This window comes from Prionailurus viverrinus, chromosome B4, assembly GCF_022837055.1.
Source record: "Prionailurus viverrinus isolate Anna chromosome B4, UM_Priviv_1.0, whole genome shotgun sequence".
Taxonomy (NCBI): domain Eukaryota; kingdom Metazoa; phylum Chordata; class Mammalia; order Carnivora; family Felidae; genus Prionailurus; species Prionailurus viverrinus.
The window spans coordinates 73,493,974-73,515,226 of NC_062567.1; the positions used below are offsets into that span (position 1 = coordinate 73,493,974).

At 59.1% G+C, this 21,253-nt stretch overlaps 1 protein-coding gene across 6 annotated transcripts; it reads left to right on the top strand.

Annotated features, from left to right (window-relative positions):
- The first annotated feature begins 3,724 nt into the window (after positions 1-3,724).
- Positions 3,725-21,247, top strand: KCNH3 (potassium voltage-gated channel subfamily H member 3). Of its 6 annotated transcripts, none has more exons than XR_007154038.1 (15): positions 3,725-4,229; positions 5,708-5,941; positions 6,425-6,559; positions 7,367-7,500; positions 7,941-8,184; positions 8,574-8,731; positions 8,817-9,024; positions 12,917-13,198; positions 13,494-13,693; positions 14,143-14,392; positions 17,658-17,875; positions 18,637-18,968; positions 19,346-19,452; positions 19,689-20,161; positions 20,283-20,353. XR_007154038.1 is itself a non-coding variant. In XM_047867136.1 (15 exons), the coding sequence occupies exons 1-15, from the start codon at positions 4,154-4,156 to the stop codon at positions 20,877-20,879; spliced, it is 3,252 nt and encodes a 1,083-aa protein (XP_047723092.1). In that variant the 5' UTR covers positions 3,725-4,153; the 3' UTR covers positions 20,880-21,247. The 6 variants fall into 6 exon arrangements, 4 of the variants coding, with proteins under 4 accessions (XP_047723092.1, XP_047723094.1, XP_047723095.1 ...); XM_047867136.1 differs by having other exon boundaries at positions 20,085-20,161; positions 20,283-21,247; XM_047867138.1 differs by lacking the exon at positions 20,283-20,353 and adding an exon at positions 21,147-21,247 and having other exon boundaries at positions 20,085-20,161.
- Positions 21,248-21,253: the final 6 nt, after the last annotated feature.

The following is a 21,253-nucleotide window of genomic DNA, read 5'->3' on the forward strand; positions in this document are numbered from 1 at the left end:
ATCATGATTCGCATCTGGTTCCTCCACTTCCTAGCCATATGATCCACAACAGTTTGCAGATCTGTAAGTAAAACCATGTATCTTCCAGGATTCCCTTGTTGGAAAATGTATTGTGGTTTACTCAACAACAGCTAGGATCCTCCACTGACAGAAAAGGAATGACCTAGAATGACACAGCCAAGGAGTGGCCAAGTAGTGGAGGCCTCGAAGTTTTCCAGAATGTTTCTTTGTTCTGAGATGGCAAACCTTCAGTGAGGCTTCATCCTGAGCTCATTTCTGCATTCCCAGGGCAAGCACTCAGGAGGACTTTGATAACAATCCCAACCACTTAGTTCATCTCACTCAACAATCCTTTAAGGAAAGATCATTTCACAAATGAAGGAACTGATGCTCTTGGAGATTAACACCCACCCCCACCCCACTCCTATTTCCACCCAAGGTCATCAGTGGAAGAGCTAGAATTCAAGTCCAGACTGGTCTGACTTGAAAGGCTAAGATTCCCATTGCTCACCACAGCCTTAGAAGCAGAACCTGCCCCATTGGCTGAGAGAGCAAGGCTGGAAACAGACCTGGGGACCTCCAGAAAGGAGGAAGAGAGTGGGAAGAGGGGAGGAGAAGGGAGGGGCCCCTGGGCTCTGTTCCTCGACAGCCACCTGCTCTCACCCCCTGCACACAGTGACTCTGCCTGCGCTCTGGGGGGCAGGGTGCTTTTTCCATCTTTTGTGTCTTGAGCGGTTTTTCCCTTGCTTCACTCTTCTCTCTCTCTTAGTTCCTTTTGTAGATAATACTCCCACAGGCCTCCCACGGCAGCTCCAAAATGCAGGCTCCCGAGTTTCTTCTTTTTGACAATGGCTTTGAGCTGTCTCTGAACAGGGCTCCCCCTCAACCTTCCCCTCCCTGTGACTTCCCACCGTGGCCCAATAATGGGTCAAGAGTTGGGGGAATGAGAGAGGAAAGGGGCTTACGGTGCTCCCTGACCTCCCAGTACCCTGTTCACTTCTCAGCTCTTCCCCAACCCCCATTCTCTGGTCTCCTAAATGTGAGTCCCTGCCCCTCAGATAATAAACATTTACATGATGCAAATGTCACACACTGTTCTGTATTGGGGTGGGGGGGGGGAGTGAGGGAGGTGTGGAAGGAGGAGGCATGGAATTTGTTAGTGTTAGCTGAGAGGAAGACCTGAGGGACAAGGTGAAGTGAAAGAGGGAAGAGAGTGGGAGGCTCTATGCCTGAAAATTTGCCTCTGGGCTGAAGGGGCATCTTAAACCCGGTCAGTTCAGAGGAAGGACTTGGGCAGTGGCTGCAACCCCCACCCCATATTCACATTCCCACAAATTCTTTGAAGGGCAGTGGGGAAAGGGATTTAAAGACCAAAACATTATTGTTTCATTCTGGGATAAGAAGAGTGATCATAACATTCAATAAAGGTTAGTATATTTTCTAGTACTGGGGGGACTAGAGCGCCAAAATAGGCTGGAGTTGCAGGAGGAGGCGGTGCATCTTAGAAATGTAGCCCCTCTGCCTCAGCACGGTGCTTGGCACCCAATGCTCAATAAAAGTAAACTACTAATTCTTTGGGGGCACCCCCACATGCCATCTACTGCCTGCTCACACCGACCCAAGGTGTCTGGTTTGGGTTTGTCTTAATGTCCAAACCACTGTCTTTAATAACCAAGACCAGCCCAGGCTGAAAAGCTGGAAGCCCGAAAGCCTAAACAGCCGGCACTTACACCGGGGGACTGGAAGGCCACCTGGATCTGATTTACAACCCAGATAACCGGTCCCCAGCTAACCTTAAGCTCTTTCTGGGTCCTCGGTGGGGACGGCTGTGCTGCAGTGAGGCAGACTCTGGACCTGGGTTTGGAAGATTGTCATGGTTGGAACCTTAGTTCTGCCAGTTACCAGCTCGGTTACTGTGAGCAAACCTCTCTCCCTCTCCCATTCTTTCTCTGTCTCTCTTCCTCTGTTTCATTTGTGAGTGGAGTGTAAGTAGCATCTACCTTATTTCATAGGGGTTCTATGAGATTCAAAATCAGATAATAAACATTTACATGATGCAAATGTCACACACTGTTCTAAGTCCTTTACTCATTTAATCTTCCTAACAACCCTCTGAGGTCGTTATTATTTATTATCTCCATTTCACAAAGGAGAAAATTGGGTCCCGAATGAAAATCAGGCAGCAAGTGGCAGGACTATAGTCAAACCAAGTTGTGTGCTTTCAACCACCTCCTGGTCTGGTCTCCAAGCCAGCGGACTCCTACCAAACAGCACCCTCTCCTAGCAGAATGCTTGAACTTGGCGTGGAGGGTGTGATGATGGGCTGGAGGAGGGCTGACTTTGCTTGTGGAGGTGGGCGTGGGGAACAGGTTGGTTCCTTGGGGGCTTTCTTCCTGGGAGCGGGGTTCCAGGATTCAGAGGACCTGGGGAGGAGGACGCTTCCTCCCTGGCCTCCTAAAGCACCAGCTCATTTAAATACAGGTGCCTAGGGCTTTGGGCCGTGTCGCTGACGAGCGGTGGGTGGAGCGGGCGACACTCCTTTCTTTCCGAGGCTGGTGGCTGTGGATGTGTTTCTTTGAGGGGCGGGGGTGCTGGGCCTCCCGCTTCACCCGTTGGGGAACAAATTGCTGCTTTGGCCCCGGCGGCTCCTCTGGGCGCGGGCGGTAGCCGCGCTCGCTGGCAAATCGTGGGAGGGAGGAGGAGCGGCGCTGGCAGAGCGAGCCGGGGGGACCGACGCAGCGCGGAGACAAGCTACAGACTGCCGCCCCGGCCCCGCTCCGCTCGGCCCCGCCCGGCCCCTCCTCCCACCCTCTCACGGGAGGGGGTCCCTGCAGCCACCGCTCCCCCCGCAGCGCAGAGCCCGCTACTCTGGGACTCGAGGAGTTGGGGCAGCGTTGGCCGGGTCCTTCTCACTCCCCGCTCGCTCGCTCGCCAGGAATCCGCACGCACGAGGCTAAGAAGTTCTCCCAGTGTCTGACGTACTACCCGTCCGCTGTATTTGCAACCTGACCCTCGGGAGCTGCCTGAGAGGCAAAAGGTGACGAAGAGTAGAAATATCCCACACCCTTTCAGTATACACACCCACCACCACCACCGGCACTCACCGAGAGCATCTCAACCTTACTTCCAGGGCTACCCACCCTCCCGTTTCCTGATAGCTCCTGTCTGCAGCTGCACCTCCCAGTGACGAGGGTCAAGTTGAGGCTGACAAAGCCTTGGATGCCCAGAAGCTGCGTTTAGACACCCTCCACCCCATCTCCTTTTAGACTTTCCTGTACAGTTGGGGTCCCTCTGCCTGCCTTCCCCACCTCCCACCACCGCCCAGCCCCCTTTCCCTTTACATTTTTTCCTCGGGAAAGCGTCTTCTAAAACACAGAGCCCCCCCCCCGCGCACCCTACCCCCCCCGCCGGAGTTCTCCTCTGGTCGCTCCGGGGGAGGAGAGTCTGCGAGGCTCTGTGCGAACCCCCATGCTGCAGAGAAAGACGCCTCGCCCCTGCGCTGAGTCAGCCCGAGCGGGACCAGGCGCTCGCCGGTCTTCTCCGAGGGGCGGGCGGGGCGGCTTGGGGCGGCTCGGGCAGCAGGCTCGGCGGGGGTAGGGGGGCCGCCGCCTCCCCTGCCCCCACCGAGGTCCCAAGGGGAGGGGATCCCTAGGCGGGAGGCCTGTCCCTTTAAGGAGGCGGCCCTGCCTGGGTGTGCCCGTCTCCATGGTTACCCCGGTGCAGGCGGCGGGCGCCGGAGGAAGGGAGGGAGGCTGCCTCCTCTCCCCGACAGACCGAGGGAGCTGCGGGGACCCGGCGCCGAGCGGAGCCCGAGCGGGAGCCGACCCGCAGCCGAAACGGGAGCCGCGGCCGCTGCCGCCGCCGCCGCGAGCGGAAGGTGCGGAGAGCGCGGCGAGCGCGGAGTCTGGAGCCCGGCATTCGTGGGCGGCCAGGACGCGAGAGGCCGCGCGCCATGCTCCGGGCCCCGACGGCGGGGACGCCCCCTCGCGCACCGGCTGCTGGCCGGGCCTGCGAACCCGGGGTGGGTTTCAGCCTCCGACGGCTGCGCTAGGGGGCGCGGGGCCCGGTGGGGGGCGGCCGAGCTGGGCGCCCTCCCCCGGCGCTGAGCCCCCGCGCCCCGGAGGGATGGGGCAGGCGGCCACGGCCGCCTAAGATGCCGGCCATGCGGGGACTCCTGGCGCCGCAGAACACCTTCCTGGACACCATCGCCACGCGCTTCGACGGCACGCGTGAGTCTGACCTTCACTCCAGTGGCTCCCAGAGAAGCCGTTCCTTGCCAGGGTTCCCGCAGGTCCCGCTCCCCGACATCTCAGCCTGGCTCCTTCCCGTTCTCACCCTCTGTCCCCAACGCCCTGATTGTAGCCGGGACCACCATCTCCTTCCAGACGCCGTTTCCCAAAAGGTCCAGGGTGAACTTTACACGAGGCTGGGCAAGACGGCCAGAAGTCTCAGGGTTTGGGGCCCCGGATGCTATTTGTTTGCTAGAGATCGAACCCCTACCTAGTCAATCTAACCCACCCTGTTCCTGAGTCTGGCGCTATCCCACCGACTAACATAGAAGTGGAGGGGCGGGGTGGGGGGCGAGGGAGAGGAGCGGTGCTCAGGGACAGCCTGAGGGTTCAAAAATCAGATTTAGGAAAAAGGTTTGCAAAGGAGATAGAGTAGGCGGGATTTAGGAGCACACTGTTTGTCCAAGCTCACCTCACCGCCTAAACTCACCAGCCTAAACCCACAGGACCCCCCTAGACCCCCAAAGATAGGTTCGGGTATTCCTACCAAGATTGGGGAAGTTTGGAGTAGGCGACCAGAGCTTCTGGATCCTGGGTTTCCAGGGCTCTGAGCACAGGGAAAGTCGTGAAACCCCCCCTCCCTCCTTCTCCTGCTCCCTCACACTCACCCCCAGTGGGGCTTCCCAGTTCTCTGCTTGGCACACTTCATGGTCTTGCAGTTCCTGATAGGTGGTGGGAGCCCATCACTGAGCAGCCCCCTGCCCCAATACACACACACACACACACACACACACACACACACACACACACACACACTGGCTTCTCCATCCTGCAGCCTGCTGATTCAGTGCCCCCCACTCCCCAATACATTGCTGGCTTCAGGCAGTGCTGTGCAGCTACCATGCTTACACCCCCATTCTTGATCACATTCACTAATTCCTGAGCCCCGTCAGGCAGCTGGGGTTCAAAAAAGTACAGGCTGAATGGTGGCCTGGACCGCCTCCCATCCAGGTGGGTTCCAGTGAGAGGAGCCAGACAGCCATGAATGGACCTGGCAGAGGTATGAGTGGGGCTGTGGCTGCCTAGAGCTGGTTGTGCAGCCCTCTTTGGGCATCCCAGCCCTACCCTATACCCCAAGCTGCTCAGGACTTGGTCCAGAGGGCACAGTTCCCACACAGGGCCCCATTCACCAACCTCGGTGTTGATTCCTGAATATACACATACACACATGGCTAGGAGTGGACCCTTGCAGGGCACTGGTACACAGGTGACACACTGATTCCTGTTTATAAACCGCACCTGCCTGCCCTAACCCCAGACACACACACACACACACACACACACACACATACACACACACACACAGAATTCTTGGGTTTCGTGACACCCACCCTTTGGTTGCAGGCATTTAGGAAAGAGGGGTGGTAGACCCGGTGCCCCCCCACCCCATGCCTCCTCTGAGAGGTGCTCTCTTGCAGACAGTAACTTCGTGCTGGGCAATGCCCAGGTGGCGGGGCTCTTCCCCGTGGTCTACTGCTCTGATGGCTTCTGCGACCTCACGGGTTTCTCCCGGGCCGAGGTCATGCAGCGGGGCTGCGCCTGCTCCTTCCTCTATGGGCCAGACACCAGTGAGCTTGTCCGCCAACAGATCCGCAAGGCGCTGGATGAGCACAAGGAGTTCAAGGCTGAGCTGATCCTGTACCGGAAGAGCGGTGAGGGGCCACCTGGCCAGCCCACCTCACTTTTGAGGCCTCACCCAGCCTGGCACCCACTCCATCCACTGCCCTTGGGTTCCATCCCCATCTTCTCCATCTCCCCATCCCGTCCTGTCTTCCCACATCCCCTTACTTTCCCCGCCCCATCCACTGTCCCTTGGCTTCTCTCTTCCATCCCCACCTCAGCCTCAGTCTCCACTCAATTTCCAATCTTGAGTTTCCCACCTCAGCGGAAAAATGTCCCGGTCTCAGTAGGACAGGTCTATGAACACACATGTCTGATGGTCATCTCTGCTCTCCTTTGCCTTCCCCCACCCTCTCTGTTCCATCAAGCCCTGTCCTAAATGGAGCCAGGCCGCCGCTCCACTCCCAGAAAAGCCCCCATCCTGCTTGTGTCTTGGCGGGGGGTGGCAGTGGAACCTCTGTCACCTCGGGCAAGGTGGAGAACAGGAGCTAGGCTAAGTCTGTCTTTGTGCCCAGGGCTCCCATTCTGGTGTCTCCTCGATGTGATACCCATAAAGAATGAGAAAGGGGAGGTGGCCCTCTTCCTGGTCTCTCACAAGGATATCAGTGACACCAAGAACCGAGGGGGCCCTGACAATTGGAAGGAGACAGGTGGGTGCCCGTGGGGCTGTTGATTTTAGGTGCTGTGGGTGGGGCCTTGGCACCCAGCTTGGGCTCACGGGTCCCCCCACCCTCTTGCACTCATTGAGTCCCACTTTGCTGGGTGAGAGGCCTGTGCTGCTCTCATCTCCACATGCCCAGATATGGAAAGCTTGTTTCCAAAGAGACCAGTTGAGACAAAGTTGGAGTTTTGAAGTCAACTTTACTAAGAAACGGAAAGCAAACAAACTCCGCTAGTGCCTGCGAAGTACCATTTTCGGACCAATTAGTGGGGCCCAGTGCAGACCCACTTGGTACCTTTCCCTCATACAGAGCTGACTGGGAGCCCCATCCAAAGCCCTCTTTTAGTCCCTGGGACCTTTCCCCTCTTGTATCCTCCAAGGACTGGGGAGGCCTTACGGCCAGCTCACAAGGCTGTCATTGGGGGCAGCTGGGGATGCTGGGGGTACTCTCCATCCCCCCCTACCCACCCCCCAGCCCTGGGAACCACCTCCCCACTCCTGTCTCAGGCCTTTCCCTATGGAGATCCTCTCCTGCCTTTGCCTTAATCCAGACCTCCTTCTCCTGCAAGTTGGCATGGGGAAGAGTGTCTATAAGTGCCCCTGGAAGTGAGGGGAAGAGTGTCTATAAGTGCCCCTGGAAGTGAGGATGCTGGAGTCCCCAGCTCTAAACAGACTAACCAGTCAATGAGTCAGACTGGCCCAGGTCATGGGCCAGCAACTGGTGTCCTCCACACAAGACCCTAGCTAGGGGGTGTGGGCACTCCCCCCACCATCCTCACGGGCCGCTCTTTTGCAGGTGGTGGCCGGCGCCGATATGGCCGGGCAGGAGCCAAAGGTTTCAATGCCAACCGGCGGCGGAGCCGGGCTGTGCTCTACCACCTGTCTGGGCACCTGCAGAAGCAGCCCAAGGGCAAGCACAAGCTCAATAAGGTGGATTGCGCATAAGGGTGTGTGTTTGGGGGGCGGGGCACCGTAGGGGCAGGCTGAGGAGATGGAGGAGGGGAACTAAGCCCAGCACAGAGAGGATGTCCAGGGGACCACCTAGGCCCCACCAGCACTTTGGGGTTGTGACTGAGGGAGGGAATGTCAGATGCCTGATCCATCAAAGATAGAGTCTTGGCCCTGGAGTCAGATGGGACTTGGATCAATGTCGGCTCTTCCCCTAAACGGCTGTGTGCCCTCAGCTAAGTCAGTGGGCTCTCTGATCCTCAGTCTTTTGATCTGTAACATGAGGGCCCTAATGCCCGTGTCAGAGGTTGCTTTGAGTATGCAGGGAGAGAAAGGAGGTGGCTGCCTGTCCCAGACCCTATCCAACTCAGCTTCTATAAATTTCCTGTCCTCCCTGGCTGGACCTGCCCTGCTCCCCTCAGGGGGTGTTTGGGGAGAAGCCAAACTTGCCTGAGTACAAAGTAGCAGCCATCCGAAAGTCACCCTTCATCCTGCTGCACTGTGGGGCACTGAGGGCCACTTGGGACGGCTTCATCCTGCTTGCCACCCTCTACGTGGCTGTCACCGTGCCCTACAGCGTGTGTGTGAGCACAGCCCGGGAGCCCAGCGCCGCCCGCAGTGCCCCCAGCGTCTGTGATCTGGCTGTGGAGGTCCTCTTCATTCTTGGTACGTGTGCCCTGTGCCTCCCACCCCACCCCATGCCGGGCACCCCTCGGGCTTTGATGGGGATAGTCTGCATGGTTTCCTGTGCCTGCTGACAAGTGTCCCCCACGCCCTCCCCCTGTTAGTGACCTGTGGGCTTTGAAATCAAACCTAGGTTCCAAACATACCTCTACTGCTAATGGGTTATATGACCCTGAGCTGATGGTAGCCTCTCCAAGTCTCAGTTTCTCCCTCCATCAAATGGGCATAACAGTATCCACCCTTTAGAGTTCTGTATGAACTACGATGGTAGGGGGCCCCAGGCCATGTCAGATACCCAGTAAAGTGTCAATGCCCAGTAAGGTGTGGCCCCTCCGCTACCCCATGCTGAGTCCCACCCCGACTTCTTGCAGACATCGTGCTGAATTTCCGCACCACATTTGTGTCCAAGTCAGGCCAGGTGGTATTTGCCCCAAAGTCCATTTGCCTCCACTACGTCACCACTTGGTTCCTGCTGGATGTCATCGCGGCGCTGCCCTTTGACCTGCTACATGCCTTCAAGGTCAACGTGGTCAGTGTGGCTGGATTGGGTGGGCTTTGGGGCAGGGCTGGCGGGGCCGGCCCTGGGGTGACCTCCCTGTCTCCCCCCACCTCAGTACTTTGGGGCCCACCTGCTGAAGACGGTGCGGCTGCTGCGGCTGCTGCGGCTGCTCCCGCGGCTGGACCGCTACTCGCAGTACAGTGCTGTGGTGCTCACCCTGCTCATGGCTGTGTTCGCCCTGCTCGCCCACTGGGTGGCCTGCGTCTGGTTCTACATCGGCCAGCTGGAGATCGAGAGCAGTGCCTCGGAGCTGCCGGAGATCGGTACCAGAGGCTTCCGGCGAGGGGGGCGGCGGGGGAGGGGAGAGTGTGTGTGGACATATGTAACAGAGGAATATGTCTGCTCGAGTGTGTGTGTGTCAGGGAAATGTGAGTCCACGGGTGTGTTTGTGAGCTGATATGGGGGGTCAGGGATGTGTGCAAGTCTGCATGTGTATCTGGGGCATACATGCAAGTAGGTGTGTGTGTGTGAGAAGAATGTGGGGGCTGGTGTGTGCGTGTGTGTGTGCGTGTGTGCGCACGTGCACACAGGTGTGACTGTGACAGAGCCACTACCTTGAGGTAGGCCTGTTCTTCAGCAGCCAGGCATAGTGGAGAAAGCCTGGTGGGCCCGGGGGAGTCCTACTCACCCATCATGCCCTCCTTGTGGCCTTAGCCTTTGTCACATTCTTCAGGCCTCTGCCCAGCTGAGAATCAACCCTTCTCAGGAGAAGGCCGTGCAGGGAGCCACTGCCCTGGGTACTTCTGGTGCCTGGTGCTTTTGCACCACCCTCTTGGAATCCCGCCCCCCACACCTTGCCCTCTAAGGCCTTTCCCCACTCTTGTTATATGCAGGCCCATCCCTCTCAGCTGCTTCTCTGCCCTCCCCCAGGCCTAAAATGCAGCCTTTCTCTCTGCTCCGCTGGTGTACTCACTCTCCTTCACTTCACCTCTACTTCCACTCCTCCCTCTGCTCGCCTCCCACTCACATCTTAACTCCTGCCAGGAAGGCTCCCACCCCCACCTCTCCACCCAAAATGGTACCCAGCAGGTTGCAGTGACCTCCTAGGGCCAAACCCGCATCCCCTTGAAGTCCCTGTGGCACCTGACTCTGCTAACCACACCCCTTTGAACTGCTCTACCCCTCTGCCCTGAGCAATGAGGCCCTCCGTCAGCCTCCTCCGCCCTGGCCCTGTCTCCTCCCCTCACCTTGTCCCCTGTCATTCCATGGTGCCACTAAACCAGCTCAACCTCCATCCTTCCTCTAACTCTGAACCATTCTGTTCCAGCCAGTTCTAACTCTTCATACCCTGAGGCTCCAAAACCGAACACACCTTCTTCCTCCCTTGCCCTCCAGCCCTCTGGTGGCTTCCCAGGAACTGGCCTGTATTGCTTGTTCCAGTCCATGGGCAGCAGGCCAGCTGCTCAGATGGCCTTGCATGACCATCTGCTCCTTGGTGGGGTCACCAGGAGTCCAGCTGGGCCTTAGAAACGTGCTCCGATCAGTTCCCAGGGCCAAGGAGGCTCTTGCAAATCCTCTCTCCCTTGCCAAGCCCGCGGAGACTGGTGTGTGGCCCAGAGGCCCACTTGGATATTCCCCAAAGCTCTAGTTGCCGAGCACACGGAATCGGGCTGCTGCAGGCAGTGTCAGCTCCTTGGCACCTGCCCTTCCCAGAGGGAGGCTGTGATGGAGGCGGACACAGCGACACGGTCAGTGGGCCGGGAGATAGATAATAGTGATGCAAAGCTCTGATCCCAAAGTGGGCTGAGACACCATATCCCCAGGTCAGTTTGCACCCAAATAGGGCCACTCTTGAGTCTCCGGTCCCTGTGGCTCCTTTGTTCTGACCACCTCACAGAGGCTGCTCAGCTGATGGGAAGAATATCTTTGGCTCTTGGAGGGGCTCTGAGTCCCGCCATGGAGAATATGGGCAAGTGGGGGGCTGGCTGTTTTGCAGATATTCATATTAATTCTTGCACCCTAAGTTCTGGAGTAATTTCATTCTATTTTGGGCTGGTACTAGCTCACATTAGGGGAGTTTCCAAGTCCTTCTTCACATCATCTTCCCCTTCTTGTTTCTCCAGAGAAGCGACTCCCCAGCTGGGTCAGAGCCACACCCAGACCTCCCAGAGTCCAGCCCCAGAAGGGATTTCTGGAGGGGAAGTGGCGCCCCCTTCTGGTCTGGCTCTGGTCTGGCTCTGGGAGGTCCCTGCCCCCGGCTTCCCTGCCTGGGTTCTGCCTTGCTGTGGGTGGTGTAGACACAGAGTTCCTTCCCCCTATTCCCTTTAGCCCCATAGAGATGGGCTGCATTTTCAAAAGATTGTACTAAATGCTGAGGGAGATCACTCGGGGCATTTCTCGACGAAAGCCACTGGCCTCCGGAACAGCTTCCCCGCACCACCAGCTCCAGGAGCTGCCAATGCCCCATGGCCAAGACAGAGAGGACAGGCCCCTCTGGAACCTTCCCCTCATCCTCCTGCTTCTCACCCCTTGCTGCCCACTCTCCTTACCTGGAACTGGCTTCAACTCGGGCCCAGCTGAAGAGCGACTGACGAGCTTGGCACACTCCCGCGAATCCTTGCAGCACACGTCGAGTCACAGGAGAGCAAGTCCTCACCTTGGCTCAGGCCTTGACACATCTCCTCAAATTCCTTAGCAGGGAATTTGATGCCCCCAGTATGAACCGCACACTCCAGCTAAGCTGACCTACTGCTTGCACGTGTCACCATCCCTAGGGATGGCCCAATATGGTCCTTCCCTAAATCGGGAACAACCTTCTCTCAGTTTCTCTGAGTCAAAACCCTAGCCATCCTTGGAGACCAAACACCAATGTCCTCTCTTCTGGGGAGCGCTCTAGCCCTAACCCATAGCATGTCCGTTTGAGCCCTATCACATGGCCCTCGGGTGTTGTGCCTGAGGCACATGTTTGTGAGATCGCTTAATAAACAGGTCTGGGGGTGAGGAGGGGTGTAGAGATGGCAGGGAGAGTGTGTGTAAGGCGTTCGGGAGAGTGTGGAGCAGAGACGCTGGGTGTGTCAAGGTGGGAGTGGCAGAGTGCATGTGGAGAGGTGAGTTCCATTGCAGCCACAGACCCTGAGCCCCCTCTCTGCACCTGCCCTCTGTGTCTCCACCCTAGATCAGCCCTCTCTCCCTTGCTCCCCGTGACCCCTGGTTCTGCCAGGATCCCTGGGACCTCTGTGGACCCCAGGAACCCCCATCCAACACCCTAGAGTTCCCACAAGCTTCCAGCTGGGCTCAGAGTGACTGTGGGTAGCCAGAGCTCCTGAGAGAGCCCAGTACTCAGCTCCACCTCCTGCCAAGTCCAAGCCAGAGAGTGTGGGATTGATGGGGGGGACTGGGGCACTCTCAGCTTCTGCCCAGTGTCCCAGGCTGACCCATGTCTGCATGTGTGCTCAGGAGCCTCTGTGTGTGCACAGGTGCCTGCCTGTTTGTGGCCTTTGAGTGTGCTTACCTGTGTGCTCGTGTTCGCCTCGCCTACCTGGGTGTCTGAGTGCAAGCACCTGTGTGCCCTTGTCTCTCTCCCAAGTGCGCTCAGGCTTTTCCTGTGTGAGTGGCTGTGGCTGTGCACCTGTGAATGTGCTCATACGTGTGTGTCCTCATCCTCTCAACTGCAGAGCACGTCTGTGGCCTTGATGGTGCGTATGCACGCGTCCACGGTGTGCTTGAGAATGCGAACATGGGGTTGGGTGGTTTGTGTGGTCGTGGAAGGGGTGAGGGGGAAGCAGCCTTTGGGAGCAGGTGAGCCCAGAGAAAGAGCAAGAGGAGTCTGGGTGGACAGGGCAGAGGAGGTGGCCTCACCTCTCCGTCCCTGGGAACAAGACTGGCCGGTGCGGGCCCTGTGCCCCTCCAGCCGGGCCCGTTGGCTGGGATCAGTGGCAGCCACGGGAGAGAGGGTGCAATGCGCCTTGCTCCCTTCTCAGCACCAGCAGACGCCGGCTGGAGAGACGACAGCCTCGTCCTCACGTGCTTGTCTTGGTCAGGGCTGAGGGGGTGGACAGGGTGTGCTGGACCGGCAGAGGAGGAAAGTGGTGGGAAGACATGGGGGGGGGTCTGCATCCACATGGCCCCCGCCCCGGGGGAAGCAGTGGGCACACGTGCGCCTGTGGTGTGGCAGTGCCGTCCCGCTTGCTTAGGTGTGCCCTGTCCCCTCCCCAGGCTGGCTGCAGGAGCTGGCCCGCCGACTCGAGACCCCCTACTACCTGGTGGGCCGCAGCCCTGTGGCAGGGAACAGCTCCGGCCAGAACGACAACTGTAGCAGCGTCAGCGGGGAGGCCAACAGGACGGGGCTGGAGCTCCTGGGCGGCCCCTCGCTACGCAGCGCCTACATCACCTCCCTCTACTTCGCGCTCAGCAGCCTCACCAGCGTGGGCTTCGGCAACGTGTCCGCCAACACGGACACCGAGAAGATCTTCTCCATCTGCACCATGCTCATTGGCGGTGAGGCCTGCTGCTCTCCCTGTCCTGGGCCCACTCTCAGACTTGTGGCTCCAGGTGGCCCCAACACCCCGCCTCCCCCCAGGGCCCCAAGGTCCTTCTCAGAGGTTCTTCTGCTTTTGGGGACTGAAGGAACACAGAGCCAGGGCCAGGGGAGTCCCATGTGGCTGCAGGACTCCCTGCCACACAGCGGCCCGTGTCTTGCCTAGGAGACTTGGATGGTGGGAGGGAGGACAGATGTGTCCAGCGTGGTGTCAGGCCGGGCCTGGAGGTGACCCCCTCTCGCCACCCTCCCCAGCCCTGATGCACGCGGTGGTGTTTGGGAACGTGACGGCCATCATCCAGCGCATGTACGCCCGCCGCTTTCTGTACCACAGCCGCACCCGTGACCTCCGAGACTACATCCGCATCCACCGCATCCCCAAGCCCCTCAAGCAGCGCATGCTCGAGTACTTCCAGGCGACGTGGGCTGTGAACAACGGTATCGACACCACTGAGGTGCGCAGGCCTCCAGGGCTGTCCCTTCCAGCCTTTGCTCCTTCCAGGAGTATGCGCTTGGCCTAAAATTCCCAGGAGTGGGCTGGGGGGCAAGGAACACAAAATCCTGGCTTCTGCTCCCCGGGAGTGGGCAGTAGCATGGGGCAGAGGGCAGTCAAAAAGCCTTGAAGGCCTTTCTCCACCCTTGTTAGGCCTGGAGGCTCTGCTCACCGACATCCGGCTCTGGGCCTGGAGGAGGAAAGCCAAGCAGCTCACGGTGGGCTAAAGTGATGGGAGGGGGGCAGAGGCAGCCTCCCGCACTGCCGGTACAGGCTACAGGCACGGAGCCTCAGGTCCCTCCCACACTTCCCCTTGCTCCTAAGCCCTGTGGGATGGATGTAAAGAGGGCTGGCTGGAGGCTGCCTTGCATTCTGCCACCACTAACCTCCCCACCTGCTTCCCCCCTGCAGCTGCTGCAGAGCCTCCCAGACGAGCTTCGAGCAGACATCGCCATGCACTTGCACAAGGAGGTTCTGCAGCTGCCTCTGTTTGAGGCCGCGAGCCGTGGCTGCCTGCGGGCACTGTCCCTGGCCCTGCGTCCCGCCTTCTGCACGCCTGGCGAGTACCTCATCCACCAAGGGGACGCTCTCCAGGCCCTCTACTTTGTCTGCTCCGGCTCCATGGAGGTGCTCAAGGGCGGCACCGTACTTGCCATCCTAGGTTTGTGAGGGCAGGAGAGGAAGCGGGGGTTTTGGGGGAGGTGGGTGGAACCAGGGCCCCATCAGCAGAAACGTGGACAGGGGGCACAGGCAAGGCCGCCCGCGGAGAAACAGCCAGGACGGAGTCAGGAGAAGCCATGGCGCAAAGCTCCAAGCAGACAAAGCTCAAAGCGGACCCAGTGACCACCGGGTGGCAACACAAGGAGGTGTTCAAGGCTCCCTGAGTGAGTGGAGGACCACCAGCCTGCAGCCTATGAGGGGATGGGGGGCATCAGCAGTTCCTGCCAAGGAGAAAATTCAAATGCTAGGGATGGCAATGTTGGAGAGAGTGCTTAGGCAGGGCTGCAAGAAGGGAATGAGAGCTGTTCTTGTGGGGCCCCTCCACCAGGTCAGGGGAGAGCGGGGTTGTGCTCTCCTAGGGCTGGTCACAGAGCAGGCCCAGGGTCCCAGCGGGCAACAGCAGGGCTCGGACTCTGCCTATATACTTCCCTTCTTGGCAAAAGAAAGAGGTGGAAATGGGTCGAGTCCCTGGACAAGGAAGAAGAGATTGCAGTTGTGGGATGGACGTCAGAATAATGCTGATCCCAAGGGTCTCACTGCGGGGCTGGCCCTTAGGTGTTTCAGCTCACACAAACCTCACAAAACCCCTGGCAGAGGCACTGGTGTCGTGCCTGTTCTGCACGGAAGGAGCAGGAGGCTTGGAGAGGTTCATGAATTAGCTGATGGGGTTAGAACCTAGTCTGCCAACCCTAAGGCTTCAAACACTGTGTTTTCAGGAGCTCTGATCAAGGGAGCGCCGTGTCCCCAAGGAAGGGCACAATTTCGGGATGGCAGGCTGTACACACCGGGCTTTAGGAAGGCACACGCAAAGCACTCCTGGAAACACAGAGCTGAGGGTGTCCGTGGCTGTGGGAGGCTCCCAGCAGCGCCCCCAGCAGGCAGGAACTCTGTGACCTGTTTGGGTAATGGAGGGCCTCACAACAGGGGATGGAAGGGAGGTGAACCCTCGGCCAAGTGCTTGTAGACTCACCATGGGGGTGGCTGACGCCTGGAGGGGCTGAGGTTTGTCACCAACCTGGAGAATTAAGAAGACTAGATGCCCAGAAGCTACTGTGCGTCCCTCCCCGCCCCCCCCCCCCCCCCCCCCCCGAGGAGGATGATCTACCAACAGGAAAAAGAAATACCATCAAGGGGGTCTTGGAGGTAAGAGAGGTGAGAGGCTGCCACACCTTTCACCTTGAGTCTTCTGGGAGTTTGGCTTCCCGACCTAGATGCCTTTTATGCCAGGACTCCCAGGAAACGGAATTATGGCCCCCCACATATAGCTGGCAGTCCTTGAGAAATGCTGGAGAACTGGAGAGATTCGGAAGGGCAAACAGACAGATTTTGACAATTGCAGACTGGTCAAGACTGACGAGCGGATTATTAAACAGATGGTTTTCATCTCGGAGCCGAGGAAGCAGTGTGGCTGGGAGCTGGCATTGGTCCTGTAAGAACATCTCCTCACTGCTGCCACGCACCAGGTTGCAGAATAATCCTGTTCACTATTAAGACGAGCCTCAAGAATGTCCGCCACCTTCACCTCACTGCCTGCGTCCCCAGCACTGGAGCTTTTGCCACCTTTGATCCATCCTGTGCCTGCACACACGTTCCAGAGGAATTGTTTCCTCTGTGGGCTTGATGGCTCCGGGTGCCCCGATGTATGCCCGGTTCCCCACAACCTGGTCTTCTGCTTTGCCTTCACTCCTGCCCCCACCTGCCTCCTTCGCTGGACATCCAGGGGCCTCCTGCCTGCTGCTGGCCGCTGAGGCTCACCGTGCAGCTCGTGGCGTCAATTCTGGCCCCTACCTCTGCGTATGAGCTAACAGCTAAGCACACACAGTCGGTTGTGGGGGAAGGAGGCAAGAGAAGAGAAGTGGGCTGGGTGACAGTACCAGGAAGACCTGAGGGGGCTGGAACGCTGAGCTGGAGGTTCCCGCTGCAATGCCGGCCTGGAGGGCAGTCTCTGGTCTGAGACTGATGGCATGGAGGCTCTGTCATTGGTCTTGTCCTATTTCTCGATTCTACCTCACCTCTTAGATGAAGACAAAAAATACACACTTCTCTTACTTCCAGATGACACACAGGAGAGAGAGCTCATTCATCAGATGAGCACATTGAGATCCAAACAGCTCTCAGAAGGAACCAGAAGGATGGCCCGAAACCAAGAAAATACAATTTAACAGCAATGCTTTCTACACTTAAGTTTGAGCAAAAGTCCGTGAACATTTACAGGAGCTGCTAAGCTCAGTCCTGCTGGCAGCACGAGCCAGCCCACGGTGGAAGGTGGCAGTGATCCATCTTCTTCCTTGAGGGTAAGGAAACGCTTTCCAATCTTGCGAACTCCGGCAGTGGGCTGAGCTGCCTTGTGAAGGCGGCGAGTGCTCTGCCTACGGCAGGCCGTCTCTGTTGGGAACGATCTACAGGGGACTCTTGTCCAGAGGGAGAGAAAGGAAACGAACTTTGATCGTCTCTGTGTCAGTCACTTTACCTACACTAACTTGCTTACTCCTCACATGTCCGTGATTGGAGGCACCCTAGTTCATTGATTGTAAGATGCACATTTTCCCCCTATAATTTAACATCTCTGAGATTGGGATACGGACTCTAATTGATGCCATTTTACAATTGCTGTCAGCCAGGTGGCAGTCCCAGCTGGGTGGTGGGAAAATCCTACATTGACACCTTCTGGTAAGATCAAGAAAGCACCAGGACCCAGTTCAGTACAAAATCCGTCCCGCAAGAACCAGGGTTCAGGGAGATGAAGAAGCGTGGCTGCCTGACCTCTTCACTGTGCCGAGCTGGGCACTAACCTGCTGGCTCCTGGATGAGCCCCACCTGAATCACGTGTGAGGCTTGAAACATACCGGATTGTGGGGTCTCCTGCAGATGTTATAGGTAGAGATGGGGCCCGGGTTCCCATCTACAGACAGCCTCGGAACCACCAGAATTGTTGACCGCTCGGTTAATCTCAGAGCTAAACTTCAGGTGTGTTTCAGGACAGTGGCTTCCATCCCGGAAGTGCTTGAGCTCCTGGGCCTCAGTGCTTTTCACTCCAAGTCTGTCTGAGGAGCCGGGGGTCGGCCGGAGCCTGGGCCCCTCTGCCCGTCTGGGTCTTGGCTCCGAAGGCCCCACTCACCTCCCAAGGGAAGCTCAGCTGCCTCTGCTTGACCCTCTGTGCGTGGGCTGAGGGGCAGGGCTTGCTGACCTCTACTTCCGCTTCCCAGGGAAGGGTGATCTGATTGGCTGTGAGCTGCCCCGGCGGGAACAGGTGGTCAAGGCCAATGCTGATGTAAAGGGGCTGACCTACTGCGTCCTGCAGTGTCTCCAGCTGACTGGGCTGCACGAGAGCCTCGCACTGTACCCCGAGTTTGCTCCACGCTTCAGCCGGGGCCTCCGAGGGGAGCTCAGCTACAACCTGGGTGCCGGCGGAGGCCCCGCAGAGGTGAGGGCACCGGGAATGTGTGCGGAGGGGGCTGGGGTGGTGGCTGGTGAAGTGGGCAGAGGCTGGGGTTTGGGGAGGAGCCGTGTGAGCGCCTGGCCTGGTGTTAACACCCCCACACGTTGTGGGGGGTCTACACTCTCCCGTCTCCTGCCCCTTCATACCCACGCTGTCCTTTAGAGCCCAGCCCAGCCGTGCTCCGCCAGCCCTGCCGGCTCTCCCCGGCCCGCCGGAGACGGCCTGGCCTGGTCCACAGCGGAGTCTTAAGGGATGGAGGCTGAGGCCACACGTGAGGGATGGGGCCCCTGGGCAGGGCCGGGCACTAGTCCTCCAGGCTGCCTCCGAAGAGAGCCCTGCGGCTCTCCCTGCTTCCTCACCATGAGAGACAACTGCTCTGAGGGGCTTCGAATTTTCCTGGCTTCTACCACTAGTTCTAAACCAGTTTTTAGCACTGTGTTCCCCCGGATAGTTCGGTTAGCCTGAGGGACCAGGTAGAGGGGTGATGTATCCACATTTGCCTAGAATTTTGAAGGGCAGCAAATTCCTCCAGGGCTTGGTGGCTTTGTGGTGGCAGCAGAAGAGCAGTCCCCCACCCACCTCCTTTCACCGCCACGAGTAACAGCCTCTGCCTCCGAGGGTGGGGAGATCTTGGGCATCCAGTTTAACAAAGATGGCTCCTTCTAGGGAGATGAGGTCACGGGGGCAGGTGACTGGGACACGGTAGGGGTTATCCAGGCTGGTTCCCTGTGCCCCACTGTCCCCAGGCAGACACCAGCTCCTTGAGTGGTGACAACACCCTTATGTCCACACTGGAGGAGAAGGAGACGGATGGGGAGCAGGGCCCCGCGGCCTCACCGGCCCCGGCGGACGAGCCTTCCAGCCCCCTGCTGTCCCCCGGCTGCACATCCTCCTCTTCCGCTGCTAAGTTGCTATCCCCACGGCGAACCGCGCCCCGGCCCAGGCTAAGGAGCAGAGGACGGCCGGGCAGGGCAGGGGCTTCACAGGCTGAGGCCGGCCCCTCTGTTCACCCTCGAAGCCTAGAGGGTTTGCAGTTGCCCTCTGTACCGTGGAATGTACCCCCGGATCTGAGCCCCAGGTAAGCAGGCCCTGGGCCCCTGTGATCTGGCAAAGATGGTGGCGATAGCCCTGGGGTCCAGCCAGGCACATTCCTCCCCTGGGTGTCCATCCTTCCATCCTAACCGGTCCCAGCCTCCTCCACGAAGCCTTCCTGGACTCCACCTTCCTGCGGCCCCTCCCTAACCGTTTGGTCCATGGCCATTTACTGCTCAGAATTCCCGCTGTGTCCTGTTGCTCAAGCTTGGAGCCCCCGGCAAAACTGCAAGCTCCTAGGGAAAGGGACCACGTGTTACCTTTCCTGGGCCCCGAACTCCAGGGAGCTCCTGTGTGTGGACACTAGGGCACCACAGTGGTTGCCCGTGGATTGATTTGTTGTCCTGGCACCCGTGTCCATAGGGTAGTAGATGGCATTGAGGATGGCTGTGGCTCCGACCAGCCCAAGTTCTCTTTCCGTGTGGGGCAGCCTGGCCCGGAATGCAGCAGCAGCCCCTCCCCTGGACCAGGTACTGAGGCCCGCTCCGAGGTTGGGGGATGGGGGGCGGCGGCAGGTGGGCAGGGCTGCCTCTCTGCCCTGCGCACCCCTGAGAAACCGGCGGGGTAAAGACTTCTTGCCTCTTGTCCTTCCCAGCCTGCATGGTTTGGGCATTTTGGTGGTTAAGACCAGCACTTTGGTGGTCGGGAAGGGGTTTGGATCCCTGCGGTCAGCTCTCCAGCAGCAAGATCTCGGTTCTCGCTCCAGCTTCTGGTCTGCAGTACGGTTGTCGTGCATGTTAAAGAAGATAATGTTGCTAAGACCCTGGGGAGGATAGAGGGCTAAGGGGGAAGCAGAATTGAAAGTGGTCCCCAGGCCACGCAGCCCCGAGAGCGGACCAGGTAATGAGCTCCTGGGAGCAGTCGTGTGTCTGGAGGACAGGCGCAGAGGGCAGCGTCCTGAGGGGGAAAGTGTGGGGCAGCGTGCCCAAGGGCTCCTTGCGGTTTGGGCAGAATTCGGCAACTGGGGCAAGGCTGGAAGTGGCCGTGGCTGGCATCAGGCCCCGCCGGGCCAGTGTGGTCTGTGCTAACTGGGGCAGAGGCCTGGACCCCATGCCTGGCCTCTTCCTGGTGCTGGCTGGTAACCCTAGTCTACTCTTTGCAGAAAACGGCCTGCTCACTGTCCCCCTCGGGCCCAGTGAGGCAAGGAACACAGACACACTGGACAAGCTGCGGCAGGCGGTGGGTGAGGGGCAAAGTGGAGGTGGGGAGGGGAGCCGAGGGGAGGGGGGCGGGCGCTGCCGTTGTGTGAGGTCCAGACTCCTCTCTAACCTCGCCCTCTTTCCTGCCTCGCTCCCTAAAGGTGACAGAGCTGTCTGAGCAGGTGCTGCAGATGCGGGAGGGTCTGCAGTCACTTCGCCAGGCTGTGCAGCAAGTCCTGGCGCCCCACGGGGAGGGTCCTTGCCTTCGGGCATCGGGAGAGGGGCCGTGCCTAGCCGGCACCTCTGGGCTCCTGCAGCCTCTGTGTGTGGACACTGGGACATCCTCGTACTGCCTGCAGCCCCCAGCTGCCTCTGTCTTGAGTGGGACCTGGCCCCACCCTCGTCCAGGGCCCCCTCCCCTCGTAGCACCCTGGCCCTGGGGCCCCCCGGCCTCTCAGAGCTCCCCTTGGCCTCGAGCCACAGCTTTCTGGACCCCCACCTCTGACTCAGAGCCCCCGGCCTCAGCAGAGCTCTGCCCCGAGCCCAGTACCCCTGGCTCACCGGCCCCCGAGGAAGGGGCTAGGACTGGGCCCCCGGAACCCACTAACCAGGCCGAGGCTGCGAGTACTGGAGAGCCCCCGCCAGGGTCAGGGGGCCTGGCCTTGCCCTGGGAACCCCACAGCCTGGAGATGGTGCTTATCGGCTGCCACGGCTCTGGCACAGTCCAGTGGACCCAGGAAGAAGGCACGGGGGTCTGACTGCCAGCCCCAGAACCCAGTGTTGCCAGACACGCTGCCGTCTGCTGCTCTGCCCGAACTCGGGGCGGCAGAGAGAGTGGCAGCCGCTCCCCAGGACTCTGTGCTGCTCTCCGGCTCAGGGCAGGGAGCCTGAGACTTAAAGAGGGCCCGGCCCCTGACTCTCAGAGTGGGCTGGAGCTTCAGGAGCTTCAGAGTGGGCTGGGGCCCGGCCCCAGGCTGGGAATCTTGGTGCCCCACCTCAGCCTGCTCTCTGACCTGTCTCTGCAGGATGGAGGACAGGCCTGAGGCCGAGGGATTCTGCCATCCCCTGCATGTGTCCCTGCCTCACCAGTCCCATTTTTTATATTAAAAAATATATATAATAAAAAGAACTA

Bases quoted from the DNA above. Each gene is read 5' to 3' on its own strand.
- KCNH3 (XM_047867136.1), top strand. From the start codon at position 4,154: ATGCCGGCCATGCGGGGACTCCTGGCGCCGCAGAACACCTTCCTGGAC. The intron at 4,230-5,707 runs GTGAGTCTGACC...GCTCTCTTGCAG, and splicing joins CACGCGCTTCGACGGCACGC to ACAGTAACTTCGTGCTGGGC. The intron at 7,501-7,940 runs GTGGATTGCGCA...TGCTCCCCTCAG, and splicing joins GCAAGCACAAGCTCAATAAG to GGGGTGTTTGGGGAGAAGCC.